This window comes from Magallana gigas, chromosome 6 (genome assembly GCF_963853765.1).
Source record: "Magallana gigas chromosome 6, xbMagGiga1.1, whole genome shotgun sequence".
NCBI classification, from domain to species: domain Eukaryota; kingdom Metazoa; phylum Mollusca; class Bivalvia; order Ostreida; family Ostreidae; genus Magallana; species Magallana gigas.
Window position 1 is genome coordinate 46,336,532 of NC_088858.1, and position 17,353 is coordinate 46,353,884.

At 32.2% G+C, this 17,353-nt stretch overlaps 1 protein-coding gene across 4 annotated transcripts in view; it reads right to left on the reverse strand.

Annotated features, from left to right (window-relative positions):
- Positions 1-11,829: 11,829 nt before the first annotated feature.
- Positions 11,830-17,353, reverse strand: part of LOC105346947 (ras GTPase-activating-like protein IQGAP1) — a 39,619-nt gene continuing 34,095 nt past the window's right edge. For all 4 annotated transcript variants that reach the window (XM_066087166.1, XM_066087165.1, XM_066087163.1 and 1 more), the window contains 9 exons: positions 16,976-17,078; positions 16,541-16,679; positions 16,143-16,230; positions 15,663-15,772; positions 15,271-15,385; positions 14,238-14,404; positions 14,010-14,141; positions 13,710-13,818; positions 11,830-13,232 (listed from right to left, as the gene is read on the reverse strand). In XM_066087166.1, the coding sequence (XP_065943238.1) occupies positions 13,113-13,232; positions 13,710-13,818; positions 14,010-14,141; positions 14,238-14,404; positions 15,271-15,385; positions 15,663-15,772; positions 16,143-16,230; positions 16,541-16,679; positions 16,976-17,078 (1,083 nt within the window). In that variant the 3' untranslated portion in view covers positions 11,830-13,112. The remainder of the gene's footprint in view (positions 13,233-13,709; positions 13,819-14,009; positions 14,142-14,237; positions 14,405-15,270; positions 15,386-15,662; positions 15,773-16,142; positions 16,231-16,540; positions 16,680-16,975; positions 17,079-17,353) is intronic.

The following is a 17,353-nucleotide window of genomic DNA, read 5'->3' on the forward strand; positions in this document are numbered from 1 at the left end:
GCATTTTATTGTTTAAATATATTCAACATGCTTTTTTAGGCTCGGTGATTATTGTATTCCTCAAGTAGCTAAATCATCGCATTGCTGCAATCCCTGTATGTTATTTGTTTAAATTGATATTACATTGCAAAAATGATATATATATATGTTTGTGTAAATTGATGCTCAGGTGAGCAATGTTCTTATGAGCCTTTTGTTTAATTTTTAGGATGAACAATGTCCCTCGTCTGCCTACGAATGTTTATGAAGGACTTTGTGGAAAGTTAGGGACTTCAACAGAGTTGAGATTCAGAAGGGATGTAATTGACATTACTGAGGACTTATTAGATAACAGAAAGATATTTATTGAAAAGAGATACTATAAATTTAAGCTGAGTGGAAGTTTCCGTGAAGGATTCAGACTAAAGACTTCTGATATAGATCATATGGTATGGTGTATAAGTGATAAAGTAATCTGCAGTCCCTCTCAGATGTGTCTCTACCATAACCCACAACACGCAGTGATACTGATGGAGTGTGATGATCTACCTCCAGGGTTTACAAGACTGAAAATTGTTGAAGGTCAACATATTCATGAAAAATATTGTTTGAAAATTAATGATGGACTATATATTACTAATTATGAATTCACCAGAAATTTTGTGAAAACATTAGATTCCACAGATTTTTTGAAGGAATTTTACCATGGACCTGCTATATCTATGGTATCTGTTGCATTGGAAATGGATGTTGTTTTATGTTTAAAGTCAGACCACTGGCCAGATACAGCCATACAATTGATAGCGAGATGTCAACAATCAGGTTGGCCGGTAGAGACTGTTGTGTCACAAATAGTGAATTCTGGCTGCCATGTTGTACCTATCGGTAGTACTTCTGGTGAAAATTTGGAATGGCGAATCTCATTTTCAAATGCAGAACAAATAATTGTATATTCACTTAATCATTGCCAATTTATTTGTTATGGTCTATTCAAAATATTTCTCAAGGAGGTCATCAACGAACAAAGCAAGGAGCCCATATTGTGTTCATATTTTATAAAAACCGTTCTTTTTTGGGTCATCCAGAATGACAGAACTCTTAGATGGACCCCAGACAACTTACTGTGCTGTTTCTGGAACTGTTTCAAATTACTCATTCACTGGGTCAATACAGGTTGCTGTCCGAACTTTTTTATTCCTCAGAACAATATGTTTAAAGTAAAAGTCACTGGGCATGCACAGGCTGCTTTATTTGACCAATTATATGGTTTTTATGACAGTGGGATTAAGTGTTTGTGTTTAAGTCCTTCAATCAAACGTTGCTTTAGTGATGCCATTATCAACAAAACATTGCCATTCACGCAGGAAAAAAGAAGATATCTGAATGACATTCATGTTTGTAAAGAGTTAGAAACAATAAAAAAAATTTTGTTACCAAGCAATGTAAACGATTTAGAAAAAGCTGCAGTGTTGATGGAAAGGATAGAAATATTTCTAAGAGGAAAAATCAAAAAATATCACGCAGCGATAGTTCAGTACATGACAACATTAATTATTCGTTATGCTGGAATGGTACTACAACGTATGTTACAAAAGAAAATGTGTAGAAAACAAACTTATTTGAGAAAAAAGTGGGCATGTTCCATGTTTAAATTTTCTTCTGCAATAGGCAGTGTGCCTGAGCATCTTTATCTAGCCATGTACTATTATGGAAACGGTCAGTATGAACAATCACTGAGATGTACACTGAGGGCAAGACCTTACTCCGTGGAAGGTATGTCATTTAATGCTATGATGAAAAAATGCATAATCTATAACATTTATGTACGTAATGCAGGCACGTTTTTTAGTGAGCTTGTGATAGAGCAGAATGCAAACGCAGAGATTAGTGATGAATTATTCATTCCTTTTGATGTGATGTTACACATGATGTTGATACTGAATTACCATAAATTAGGTGCGAGAGCCATGGCACAACTGTCTTTACAGGACCTCCACACACTGCTGCACTGTGGTAAAAGGTCATATGATGACGATCCATACGATTATGAGCTGTACGCAGACATATCGTGGCAGATACTTGGAATTTGTCAACATGTCTGTGGGGACTACTTGGGAGCTCTTAGTTCATATCAGCGTTCACTAGAGTCTATGAAGCGTCATAGCATTCGCAGAGCAACTTCTCTAAGAATGCTATTATCACTTTTTGCCCTTAAACGTATTCGGATGGTTTACGGCCAAGAGTGATTTTGTAATACGGAGTAATAGGTAACAGTATAATTAACTCTAAAGAAAACTCAGTTTTACATACGAATTTACTAGCTCTGGCTTTGAAAGACAATATGTGGGTGTTTTTAAAAGCTCAGTATCCCGTAAATGGTGGTATGTTTATGTGTAATTGGGTCAATATAAAAAAGACAGTTCAATAGTTCAGGTGAAAATTATAGAAACTCGTAGATGTTTCTGCACCTTTATTAAACTAATAGTAATAATACAACAACTTTTTAAATTAAATTTGAGGTACAAATAAATCTTTAATAATGTGATGTAACAAAGAATAAAAATTAACAGCATTTGGTTATGATAGTGAGTTTTCCTTTTACAGTTTTGACATTAATATGATACATTTTCATATGTTTGAACACAAAAATGGCAAAAAAACAACAACAACAAAATTTAGTAACATACAATCCATCCAAAATGTCAATACTCTAATAATCATGATTTACAAACCACTCAATACATACATTTTAAGACGAAAGAACATTTATATGACTGGTTACTCCAACGACTCGATAGTTAAAGCAATGGCACTTACAGTTTCAGTAACGCCAATAACTTATAAACTAAAATTTTAAGTCTAGAACATCTCAAAGAATTAAAAACAACCTTAATCTTTCATATATTAAGCTTGCTTAATTACAAAGATGAAAAGTGATTTATTAAGTTTAATTCATTAAATGATTTGCAAAAGCAAAATTTGACAAAGTAACACTAATGACATTTGGTTTACCCAATGACAAAATGCAAGCATTCATATGGTAATTACCATTCTTTTTATTTTTTAAGGTCACCTGAGTAAACTTCTTCTTAAAAAATGCAAGTCCAATTGTTACCATTTTTGATGTGAGGCATCTCTATGGTCAGAGGAATCTAAATTGTGAAATGCATGGCTCTACTACTCCCGGGGCACCACAGGTGGAGCCATATATGCAAAAAAAAGGCCAAATTTTCAAAAATATATCTTCTCTACTCCCACACATGTGAGGAAACTGGTTGCATGGTTATGATGTCCATGGAGACCTCTACCAAAATTGTGAAATTCATGGCCCCTGGGTCAGGGGGTCTGGGCTCTGGGGTGGGGCCAATATTGCCATATAGTAAAAATGTAGTGAATCTTAGAAAATCTTCTTCTCTACTCCCATATGTATTTGTTAAAAACTAAATGCATGATTATGATGTCCATGAAGCCCTCTACTAAAAATGTGAAATTCATGTCTCTTGTTTTGGGGGTTCAGGCTCTAGGGTGTTGCCAAAATGGCTGTATAGTTAAATGTATTGAATCTTAGAAAATCTTCTTCTCTACTCCCATATATATTTGTTAAAAACTAAATGCATGATAAGATGTCTATGAAGCCCTCAACCAAAATTGTGAAATTCATGATCCCTGTTTCAGGGGTTCAGGCTCTAAGGTGGGGCGAATATGACCATATAGTAAAAATGTAAAATATATTAGAAAATCTTCTTCTCTACTCCCATTTATATTTGTTAAAAACTGAATACATGGTTATGATGTTCATGAAGCCCTCAACCAAAATTGTGAAATTCATGACCCCTGTGTCAAGGGTTCGGGCTCTAGGGTGGGGCCAATATGGCCATATAGTAAAAATATATTAAATCTTAACAAATCTTCTTCTTTACTCCCATACATGAGGACCAAAAATTGAATACATGGTTATGATGTCCACTAACTCCTCTACCAAAATTGTGAAATTCATGTCCCCTGGGTCAGGGGTTCAGGACATGGAGGGGGGTCTTCTCTATTCACACACATCTGTATGAAAAACTGATTTCATGATTATTTTTATTAGGAAGTCCTCTACTAAATTTTAAATTCCATGTCCCCTGGAGTATGGGTTTTGACTCTAGAGCAGGGCCAAAATGGATGTATAGGTTAGAATGCATATTATGTTTAAAAAGTATCTTCTTTACTCCCACACACCTGAAAGGAAAACTGAATTCGTGATTTTTTTTATACCAGATCTTTTAAGTTTTTCACCAAAATTATGGGTTTTATAGTTTTTTTAAGAGATTCCAGGCAGGGAGGTAGTCGTCATTACAAATTTATCATTTTTCTACTCCAGAATGAAACCTAATTAAATGCATATATGAGACTCCTTGACAAGTCTGTGTAAGGGTTATATGCTACTCAGGTGACCGTTACGGCAAATAAAATAATGCTTAAAAAATCATTCAATTTGGTATCTCTACCTACTAGCTCAGCACACATGTCCGCAATGTTTGTCCATTTTTCACTTTTAAAACATACTTCGATCCAACTCTTATTGGTTCTTTAATCATACACCATTAAACATGTACTATAAGGTCTTCCCACCTTTCAGGTGAAAGACCTTTTGTATTTCTTATTTTTTTAATTTATTTTTTCTCCCCTTTCTTCCAGGGACAGCTTTTTTGTTTTAAAAGATATTGAAACAATGTTTTCGTTATGTTATCATTAAAAGTTATGGTACCAAATGACCCTTTGCTTGATACCTCCCAGAACTTGCAAAGTTATTGTCTTCGTGTAAAAAAAAAAAAACTTGTTATCGCTACTCCCCTTGCGACTTTTCAAAATTTAACTCTTCAGCCCCTACTTTGAAGCAATGATAGAGTTATTGCCCTATTTGTATAAAATGTTTGTTATCGCTACTTCTCATAAACCGTTAGGGAGAGAGACTTGGAACTTTTACCAACGTCTTCAGTACACATAGAGGGTTCTTCAATCTATTATACCAAAAGGGCCCGAGGCCCCCTTCTAGCAGTTATCGCCCCTGAAAGTGTCTTAAGTTTGTTAAAAACACCTACTACTTTTGAACCTTACATCGTAAGGCCATCAAACCACTTTAAATTGAAATGTTGACCTTTACCAGTCAATTTAACATAAAGGTCAAAAGTCAAGGTCAAAATAAAAAGAAATAGCATATCTAATTTTTTTTTTACTTTTTTCTAAGGTAATGAAGAGAAAATGTTTTATTAATTATATTGAAACAAAATATAAAAATCAATGAGATGGAAAGACTTCTAATGTTCGAGAACAATTAGTCTACTAGTTGTTATTTATTATTAGTGATTATCTTAACTGACTTGAATACTGTCCTTCTACAATTTATACAAACTTTTTAAAATGATCAATATATTATACAAGCAAAAGTATTTGTATCAAATTGATGCTAATGTAATTGGCATATATAACATTAAGTATTACATTACATGTCATTGGTGTTACCGTGTACTTTTAAATTTCTTTCATGAGATAAATAGCAAAAATGGAAAAATTTAATTGACATGTATTTTATCCTCTTCTGTTTACCAGCTTAAACATTTCATTATTTTACAAAACAAATATGCATTTTTAAATACTTTTGTCATTGGTATTTCATGCACGTGTCATTGGCTTTATTAATTTGTACCTTAAATTCTCTTTTTTTTTTTTTAGATAAATTGCAAAATTAAAAAAATTACAAACTGATTATTTAAATTGATATTTACATGAAAACAAATGACAATAACAAACTGTCAACCATCTCAAAACTCCATAAAACGAAGTACAAATTCAACGCAGAGCAACACGGGCCTCTAAAAAAGATAAAGGTTACTGTGAGGTAGGATTAGGTGCCTAGAAGTAAGCATCCTCTGTTGACTGGTCACACCTGCCGTGCGCCCAATGTCTTATCGGTAAAAATTATCGGGGAATATGTCGTAATTTGGGGGAAATTTCATGTATTAACCATCTTAATAAGATAAATATTATGTTATTTTACCAAAAAAATGTTCATTTTACAATACTTTTGTCATAATTATTACATGCACAATTCATTGACATTACTATTTTTTCTAAATTTGTTTTTTAATTAGAAAAATTGTTTTAAAAAAGAAATTAAATAACCTTGAATTAAAATTAAAATTGATTGAAATTGTAATTTAAAAATGAAGTTCAAAATATAAAAATATGTGAAATTAAATGTATATTATCTATCAGTGGTGTAACTAAACTCATTGCTGGTGTTACTTTGTAGCAGTTACAGAAACACTAATGACATAAAGTACATATATGGGCTGCTACACTTAAATGCCCTATGAGTGAACAAAGTCATTGTCTCAGTTTGTTTAGTAATTATCTTGAAAATATTTAGTATGATAATTAAACTTCTATCTACAAATGATTTGACATGATTAATACAACACCAATGACAAAGCATTGTTGTATTTCTTACCTTTTTGTCATCATCAGCTCGTTTCAATAACACAATCCACGAAACATATTACTGGCGTCTGCAGTCTTTTACAGGAAGTGATGTCTTATAACTCAGGACTAGTTATGATGTCATTTATTAAGAATGACAAGTAATTAGATCATCTGAATGTACAATTGTATATACTAGAACATGTTTGAGCCATTTGTGTGAAACATAATTTAATCTACAAAAACATTGTGTAAGATTATAAAAACTTCCTTCTCTGTTTTGTATACGAGTTGATTTTTCTATACGAGATGACCTGTGAACGAGATGGTCTGTGTAAGACTTGACTGGACACCGCTCGAGTTGCGTCTCTAATATGCGTCATTTTTGTGCGTCCGCTTGCGCTTGTTTTATGTTGATGTCTGTTCGTTTTGCATTTATGTATGTTGGTTTACCGTTTTGTTGGTTGATTTGTATAAAGATAACTTTGGTTGATTTTATGTATATTTGAATTGCAAGAAGACAGTTGGTTTTGCATTTATGGTCATTGATGATATTGTTTTTGATTGTTGAATTTAAATTACCATTGATTTTATAACAATGTATTTTTTGCCCTCTCCTTTGCCTATATCTTTTGTTATACAACCCACTGTTTTATAATGAATCATAATTTTTCGATTTCTTAATGACAGTCATGAGCAATTTATTTCCAATCACTTCACGCGATGCCAATTTAGTGTTTCAATAGTTTACATATCGAAAACAAATTTAAAGAAAAAATGGGGAGGCGATAAAATTTATCTCATTGGGAGTATTTGCTTAATTTAATGCACACCGGTATGTATATTTTTAACAAAGATTTTTATTTATTTATCAAGGGGGTACATAACTTTTAATAAACAAGTTCATTGGTAAACCAGATAAAACTTTGTACAGTTTTCCTTTTTGAAATGAGACATACACACCGTGTACTCAGTTATCTATTTTAAAGTTGTGTAAAGGTTGTATTTTGTGACAAAACTATTTTTTTTTTATCATGTAATATATTTTTTTGTATATTGTCTGTAAAACTGTTTGTATGTACATACTGTATAAAAATCGGTATTTTAATTTCATTTATTTCAACCTTTTTGAAAAAAAAATTAACAACGACTCTGAAGTATTTTCATATCAAATTTGCGATCGTCATAACGATCACTTTATGGTTCTCTGTTTCTTTGTACCAACTGTTTATAGTCATTTAAAACATATATTTTCGTGTGTTTTTGTTTCTACAATGTATATCACGTCTTAAGAGTAGTTTATATATCTAACAATTGTAACCAAAAAAAAAACAACCCCCAAAAAACCAAAACAACAAAAAACAAAAAAGGAAACAAAAACAAACATAGAACAAAACAAAAAGAATTAAAACAAAACAAAACAACTTTTATTTTAATTTGACATTTGATCTGAAGTTGTTAATCTACAGGAGCCGAAATAAACTCCGCAGATTGTACATAAATGATTGGTACCGTGACTACTTTATTATAGTCTATGAAATGAATACAATAGGTTCGTCGGAGCAGGGTCAGCAGTCCCAACCACAATCTCCTTACCATAAATCTCATCAACAATCGAAAGCAATCATAAGAGCAGCAGGATGAGAGTAACTGCTTGTAATTAAATATACTTTAACCAATTTTAATCAGAATGATTCACACTTTGACATATGGGTATGTGTACAATGTTACATCTAAAATTATTATATTCGTGATAGCATAGTATGATTACCAATACGTTACCACACCATTTGAAGTCCATGGGGGATTAAAAATGATTTTAATTAAAAATACAATGTGTGTATATATATATATATATATATATATATATATATATATATATATATATGAAAAACATATGAACGTCGTTTGCTTTGAATTGTACATGAAGAATAATAATCTTTTGAAGAAGTTTTGTTATAGATGAGAAAATAATATAAACTTTTACTCTGTTCGCGTTAACAAATATGATTTTTTTTATTTGCATCTTAAATGTGCCGAGATCATTTATATTTTAGAAAGCGTGCATTCATAATGTATGTTGCTCAAAGGCAGGCGAACACAATCTAAAGACATACCATAGGTTTTATAATTGTATGCTCCATTTCAAAACAATATAAATATTCATTACGTATTATGATTGTTTAATAATGCATTTTTAATGTATAGATATTTTATGTTCTCATTCTATTGATATATCACATTCAAAATAGAGAGATATATGTATTAATATTAGTGATATTAATATTCATTGAATATACAATTTATCTAATAAATAGTTTAAATAACAATATTGCCTTTTTATCGTTTATATGTATATAAAGTAGTGAACATTGCAAACAACTCGGGCCGCGCTCTGCTAGATGAGTGTGTTGTACAGATTTATATCCGGTCCATGCTTCACATAAATAGTGGATAAATTATGAGCAGTGACCCTTGAACCAGATTTCTAGAGCAAATGTGAGGTCATTGCAGGCTGTTTTGAAATGTTCTCTTCCCTTGACCCAGACTGTATAACAAGACTGTCTTGAGATAAAGGTGTGTGCAACATTATCTAACTGAGCCAAAAGTCAATATATTACAGATCTTTACATTCCTGGTGGTACCAGGTTAACTAATTAAAAAAATATACCTACATCCATTTTCTAATCAATATGATACGCATATAATTAAAATATATATAAATTCTTATAAAATTCTGCCAAATAACTATGTATGTAACTGATAGTAATACGCATCAATCATTCTCAGAGAGTATATATAAGAAACTAGGATTATTTAGAATAGTAGATGTAGTTTACAAAATCTAAAATTGTATTGAAATGGGTTTTTTTAATATTCTTGTCCATGTAACACACAATTAAAAATGAATTTTATGAGAAGGTTATCTCATTATATATGACTTTCGTTGTTAACAAAGAAGATGGGTGGATAAGGCGTGTAAAATGCCCATACACAGTCGGACAAGCTACTGAAAAATTAAAGTATCAATATATCTGATATTTTTTTTAAAAAATCATTTAAAACAATATATATTTAACAAATCATTCATTTTTAACCTATATATAGATATGTTCAATACTTGGAATATGTTGACTCAAACAGGCGTATACGTATCAAAACCTGCAAATACTGTCATGTTTTAGAACTTCGAGGCGTTTTCTTTTGAAGAGTGGGTCTGTGCTCCATATTTTTCTCATAGTCTAAATAAGGTCTATTGGAAAACAAACCGATTCCAATCAACAAAACGTGGAGAGGTGACCCACTATACATTAAAAATATCATTTTGTATCCCAACAATTGAACGTTTTGAAAAAATAATATAAGTCCTGTCGTTCGTGGCAAAAGTCACACATAATATTTAAACAGCCTTCTTTGTTGTGTCTGAAATGGCTCAGTAATTAGAGTACCTGACATAAGCTAACCTTATATATCTAGGGTTTTTATGTTATGGGTTCGATACCACCACCAAAATTACAGACAATATTTTTTCTTATCTTTTGTTAAATATATTAAAAACTGACTATAGTTAGAAATTTGGCTTTTGCAAACTTGTATTATAATAAATTTGAATAGATTTAATCGGGAGAAAATAAATTCAAAATTGTATTTCACTACTAACCCGAATGGGCATTTGCGCCATCTTATTCCCCCATCTTCTTTTACTCATTCATTTGGTTGGTCGGATTTCCATTATCAAGAAGGAGTTATCCTGGAAATTGGAAAATACACAGACGTCATATGAAAGACTTAAGAAACTATTACTCAGTGACAAAAATAAGTTTTTCTTGTTCATAGTATCGCTCTATACTTCCCATTAAAAAAAAGATAAAAAAAAATGTCAATTTTGACCCTCTACGCTAGCCAATGGTTTCTGATCCGCAACGCTGTTCGTGAGGAACGATGCGGATCAGAAACCCTTGGCTAGCCAAGAGATGATTATTGACTGATTTCGATTTAATTCTAAAAAAGCGTCACTTTTGACGTCATATACATCCAGTAATTGCAAATGAATCAAATGAATGTGAAAAATATATCCTCTATCAACTCTTCTAAAAAAAATAACATAAAAGTTAAATGTACCAGAAACACTTTAAAAACTAGTGAAATGGGGGGGGGGGGGGGTCGTCCAAAATTGATATGCAATATGCATATATTTCACGATAGTTTTGCGTCTCCATTGCTTGTACCTATGTCATAAATTACTTCTCTATTTATCATTTACACTTTTAAATTACCGTACCATATATACGGGGTAACTATTACATGTATTTCTGAGTCTATAAATGTCAAGTATAAAATCGGAATTTTTCTTTAAACAAGGTGTGTCTACAAATATCTTTTGCATGGATAATTTACAAGTGAATTAAGGATAAAACAAGATCTTTTTAATTTTATAAAATAAATAAGTTATTTCAAATTTCCTTCGAACATCATGTTGATTCTCAATTCTCTATAAACCTGTGGATGGTAAGACTGCGGAACATTAACTGGCAAGATTGGAAATATACAGCGTACGTCAATTTCACTTGTTGCAGTCAAAAACATTTGAAATGGGCGGGAACAAATTGACACAGACGTCTGAGAAAACATTGGATTGAAACTGTACATGTAGTTATAGGAAATGTACTTTCAATCCACGTCGGCATTTCTAACTTGCTATATACATTTTAATTAAAGCGATAGGAAAACATTATATTTAGTATCAGCAAAGTGATTGAAAAAAAATTATTTTACCAATAAGTATATAATCAGCATATATGAGAGGATCTCAATTCGGGAGAGATAATACGCAAGGCAAGGCATTGTCCGATAACTTCAGAGAATCAGTCGTCACAAGTCTGATATAAAGTAGGACCATAATTGAAACGGGGTTTATTCACAGAGAAGAACAATCAAAGTTCCCATTTATAAGATTTAAATTATATCCAATAACAGAATATATAAAATGTTTCATATAAGAAGTCATAGGACAATGCTTTGCCTTGCGTATGATATCTCCGAATTGGTATCTTTTCACATTTGCTGATTATATACTTATTGATGAAATAAAATGTTTTTCAACCGCTTTTCTGATATAAAATGTTTTCCGATCGCTTTACATTAGTATGCAAGTTAGAAATGCTGAGGTGGATTGAAAATACATTTCCTATAACTACAGTTTCAATCCAATGATTTCTCAGACGTCACTGACGTAAGCTGTATATTTCCAATCTTGCCAGTTAATGTTCCGCGGTCTTGTCAACTTTGAAAATTCATTCTCTCAGAGAAGATGTTAATCTACCGATATTTTAATTTTTTTTTGCAAAGTGAAGACAAAACTTTTATAAAAACATAAAATCAACAAAACACGTTGACAGTGTCATTTATTGTTGAATAAAACTGATCCATGCCACTGAAATAGCACCATTAAAAGACTGTAGGAGATGACATTTCAATATATGTGTAATTTGATCATTGTAACAAATACAGGAGATGAGCGATACATTTCCCAACTAACAAATGTATCAATTGCCTCACTAAACAATGACCATTTGTCATTTTTAATAGTTTTAGAAAGATACAAGGCAGTATGAATAGAGTCCTCATAGCTCATGTTATGTATAATATAAAAAAAAACGAAATGGTGTTAAAAAGGACAAAATCCCTGTATGATAACCAATACTACTGTCATAATATTGAGTCAGCACACAGTTTTAAATGCAGTGGAATGTGTTACAAATATTGGTCCCAATATGTAGGTCATAACAATAAAGACCAAAGACTAGAGCTAAAGAAAGAGACAAAACTATCTACTTCCAACATGTTTAAAGTTCAAATTTTTAAATCAAACTTTGAATTTTCTTGCCCTGGTGGTAAAAGTTTAATGAAAAAAAAAATCATTCTATAATGAAGATCTGATAATAATATTATTATATTACTCAAAAATTTATTCCATTCAAAATTATTATTAAAACACTGCATTTAATATAAGAGATTCCGCAAGCTGAGATTTACTATACTGTGAAAAATACAAGTACATGTATCTGTTCATATCTAAAAACAAAAAATAATTCATTTTTGATTGAACACATTACAGCCTTCCAATATAAGGAATTCTTCTATTGATATAAATATTACAATGCAAGACAATATCCAATTAGCTAAAATATACTCTACTTCCTCATCAAAACGGTACCCAAATAATTTACAAAAATCAATTCTCTACTTCTAGTAAAAGTTTGGCAAATATTAAGAAATATAACATATATTACTAGCAATAAGTAACTCTTGTTACCAGATTGTAAAACAAACTAAAGGTTCTTTGCAAAAGCAGATCTACATGCAGTTTACATATATTTAAAGAATGATATTCAAATACTGGATATAAATATTCATGACCATGTAGCATGTAATTTAAAATTGCATAAAATAAAGCTAAGAAGGGCTCAGTGTTGGCTGTCCTTGGTGTCACACAATGCAGCATAACATGTTTCACTTGGGAGAACTGCAGTCTTCCCATCACAGTGTCAAAGCATTACAATCCGTGACAAGTCAATGATGTCGGAGACAAGTTCCAACAGTTTATTGCACATAGAAAAAGCAAGAATATTTCCAAGTTCTTTTGGGAATTCCTGAACATCTTGTATGGATTATTTTCCAGCACTGTAGAATTTTTTGTTCAGAAGGAAGATGAGCAGGTTGACGTTGACCTTGGCATCGTTGAACAGTTCTATTACAGCCACTCCCTCATACTGAAGTTGCAGCAAGTCCTAAAACATCAACAAGACCCTGATCAAGTTCATCTCATTACAATATCTGGATCATGAAATATTTTAAGGTTAGATTCTGATGTAAGTTCATTTAATTACAGATTATTTGGCGCGAGGATCATAAAATATTTTGAGTTTAAATCTCTTTGTAGTATAAAGATATTATTTAGAAGAACAACAGTCGAATATAAATCTGCCATTGAACCTTGCTTAATTTCACTTTGTCTGCAAATAAAGAATATTAATTTAAGTTAAATCTTGACTCTTGTCTGTTTTATGATTCCTGGGCCTGGTTATATTGAATAATGTACATAATATTTCTATTTACAATTCATTTTTAACAGCAACTTGTGAATAACCAAGTGATTTTTTATTAGAGAGTGAACAAAAAACATGGCAGCTTTACCAATGCTCTTCATGCTGTTAATATGTCTTCAACATCAGAAAGTTTCCGACAACAGAAGCTCAGAGCTTTACCTGGAAGACTAGGTCAATCTTTTTGACCTCCATTCCTAATAATTTGGCCTGAACTTCAAACACGCCAGGATCCGCTGTTTCTTTGATCTCAAACTGCATATTCTTAAACCTGCAAATAAAGAATGTTTTGTTTACAAACAATGTCACCTTCACTCAACATATTCAATTATTCTATATAGAATACTTAGTTGACATGGTTACAATATTTGCTATAAATAACTGGTTTGTAGTGGTCCCATTTCTTTCAACATACTAACGAGTGAACTTGATACTTGTATGTAAATCACTGAAATTACTCACTGATTGGTTGGCAGTGTGCCAATTTCAAGAATAATTCCTTTCTCGTGAAGCTTAGCTGCACTGTACTTCAGCGATTCAAAATGTGCTTTCTGTGAAGCATCTCTTCTGAAAATACCTCTGGACTTCCTATTACTAAAGACAACAAAAGAAGTAATGAAGTTTTCATTTCATATTGTATATACTGTAGCATAAATATCAGTAAATGGAAAAAGAAAGAGATATTCTTACTTTCCCTTTTGCTGGAGATTCTCAATGCACTTTTGAACATATCGATTATAGTAGTCAATCTGAGATTCATAAAACATCCTCTTCTCCTGCAAGCTTCTGACTGTTTCTCTCACTCTCATCAGTTCGTGCTTTCTACTGTTTCTGTAATTTCTTTGATTTCGAATGTCCTACAACATAGGGTAGCAAGGATTTAAAATCATAATGATTCATCACCTAGGATTTTCCCCCTAAAGTCTTAAAATGAAATTTTGTGCTGTACCAATGCCAGTGAAGGACATTTATGGTTATTTGTTGGAATAGTCCAAGAACAACTTTTACGACACTATTTTATTTTATGTCTAATCAGTAGAGCTTTATTCCCTCTAAAGAACTGTGTCATGAGGATCTTGCACTTGGAAAACAAGGTATCTGTGAGCCAATGCTCACTAGTGATACCCCCGCTCTGATGTGAATATGCAAAATAAGCAAAGTCGACATTTAACAGAAAGCTGGCATCCCATTGGTACAGAAATATATCCCACAATATGGCATGCCTAAACAAATAGTGTATTAAAATTTCAAGCATCTGCGATAAATAGCTGCTGAGAATTTTTTGACAAAAATTTGTTTGAAAATTTTTGCTAAAAATAAACAAAGTCGTCATTTAACAGGAAGTTGACGTCTAATTGGTACAAAAATATATCCCACGATATGGCATGCCTTAACAAACACTGTGTAAAAATTTCAAGCATCTGCGATAAATAGTTGCTGAGATAAATGCGACAGAAATTTTTGTTATGGACGGACAGACACACAAGGATAAAACAGTATACCCCCTCTCCTTCGGAGCGGGGGTATAAAAAGCAGGGAAAGACTTCTTAAAATTAAGCATCAGTCATCCATAATCAACATTCTGAATACCAACTCATTTTGAAGATCATAGCATTGAAACCTTCTAAAATTAGACTTTAAAAAATATAGTTTTAGAACCCATTTTTTTTTTTAACAGAAAATTGGTAATGAATGCAATAGAGGAAAATCAGCTCTAAGTTACCTGTGCAATCATGTTGACAAGATCTTGGTAACCATTTTTGCGAGTGACTACTTCATGGAGCTCCAAGTTTTGTAGATTCTTCTTGACCTTTGTTTTCATCATGCTAAGTGGCATTCTATAAGCATCGAAACAAATTTATCATGCAGTTAAAATTTTCAAATTAGCCTCTATTTTGAAGCATTGTAATGTGACAAAATTATCTTTTCTACATCGTTTACTGTTAACCAGCACTTATTGACTTCTTCTTTCGAAATCATCAGGTTAAAGAACATGTAATTTTCAATAACTATTTTACAAAATTAAATTTTTCAAAGTGAGAGGTACTGGCAATGGCAAGAAAATCTGTAAATCAAATAAAAGATGGTTAAATTTTCGGGAGTCGCTCTTCCTACCGAGTATCGCCAGACATGCTCTGCTGTCGCATCAATCCGCCCTCACTGTCAATCTTAGCTCTATGGTCCCTATCATCTCTCTTCTTCACCAATGACTGATGCAGTTCTTCCTGTAAAGAGTTATCAAGTGAATATACGTATGGAAACAAATGGATGGTCATTATTTAAAGTGTGTACAGGTGAATGTACTGCACATAGCTATTAGCAAAATTTTCCCATGGAAGTAATTTTTAATGCGAAAAAGTTAAATTTAGTCATTTAACTGGTACTGATTAACTTTTTTAAATACAACCATTATTGAACAAAACAATTTCCATCATTTATCAAGATTTATTTGTCAATCTTTCACTTTAGCAACTATAAAGCCTTACTGTTCTTAATATCATTTCTGGTACTCATTTAAAAAAAAGAAAAGAGCCTTGTAAGTTTATTTCTACTCTGTCTGACTAGACTAGTTCCCTATCAGACTAGTTCCCTCACCTGTTCCTCTGATGCCGGGCTGTCCAGGATCTGTAGCAGGTTATCACCAGTCTGACAGGCGATCACGTCCACCACCATTCTCTTTGTCCTGAACATAACACACACAATCTATGATGCTTCAAAAGCATGTGATGAATATAGTGACAATGTATTGGTTGGAAAAAGACATGCATTATTTTCACTTATCAAGCAAGCGCTAAAATCAATAAGCTACAACTTCTAAAAATATTTACAAGAAATTAATATCCCTGTTTGTTATGCAAAATAAAATTTGATCTAAATGGTTTTTTTCTTTCTTCATATACTGAACCTATATTTTATACAAAACCCTCTGTACAAGTGTGAACAACTCTATTGTTCATATAACTTCCCTGGGTCATGCATGACATTCTACAAACCTGACAAGCAGTTGTTGGACATCGGCCTGGTCATCCTCCGGAACCTCGAACTTATTGCTGAGGGTAAGCGAGATCTCCGTCTTTCCTAGCTGGGTCTGTAACATCTTCCGCATTTCTTCATCCTCGGGGAGGTCCGTACCTGATTCAAACAAAAAAACTCTCAAAATTAATAAAATTAGCAATACAGATTTATTGAGGTCATTTATCTCCAAGCCCTTCTCTATACAGTAAATATGATGAAAAAGAACATGCTTAAGATAAATTCTCAATTACAGCAAAGTTAGTATCATTCCCCCTGTTTTGAAACTGATAAGAGATAAACTAATTGGTTGTAGACAATTAAATTTACAATGAAACAAAATTGGTCATCCCTGGCAGTTATATTTTACAGTACATGTATCACAGTTTTCTGACAGACTGAGCAGTATGTCTTACCTAGGAGTTCGTCCACACTGGGGACCTCCCTAAGGTCCTCGAGGAGTTCGTGAATTGGATCCTGGGGATCTGGAGCTATCTGATCCTCATGATGTAGTAGCAACTGTTAATGGTGAACAAGATAGAAAGTTAAGGTGGTCATGTTTATAAGTATATCACATACTAGTATATTGCTTAAAATCATTAAGGCATTCTGATATTCATTTTACATGTATGTTTAATGTCACTTAATGCATTACATCTGAGGAAGGAAGACAAAATTCAAGCAAACAAAAAATATCAAAAAAGTTATTATTTATTTTCACAAATTGAATTAAATTATTGTATTTGAGTTGTATACATATATTTAATATTAATATTGAGTTCATATATTTTAGT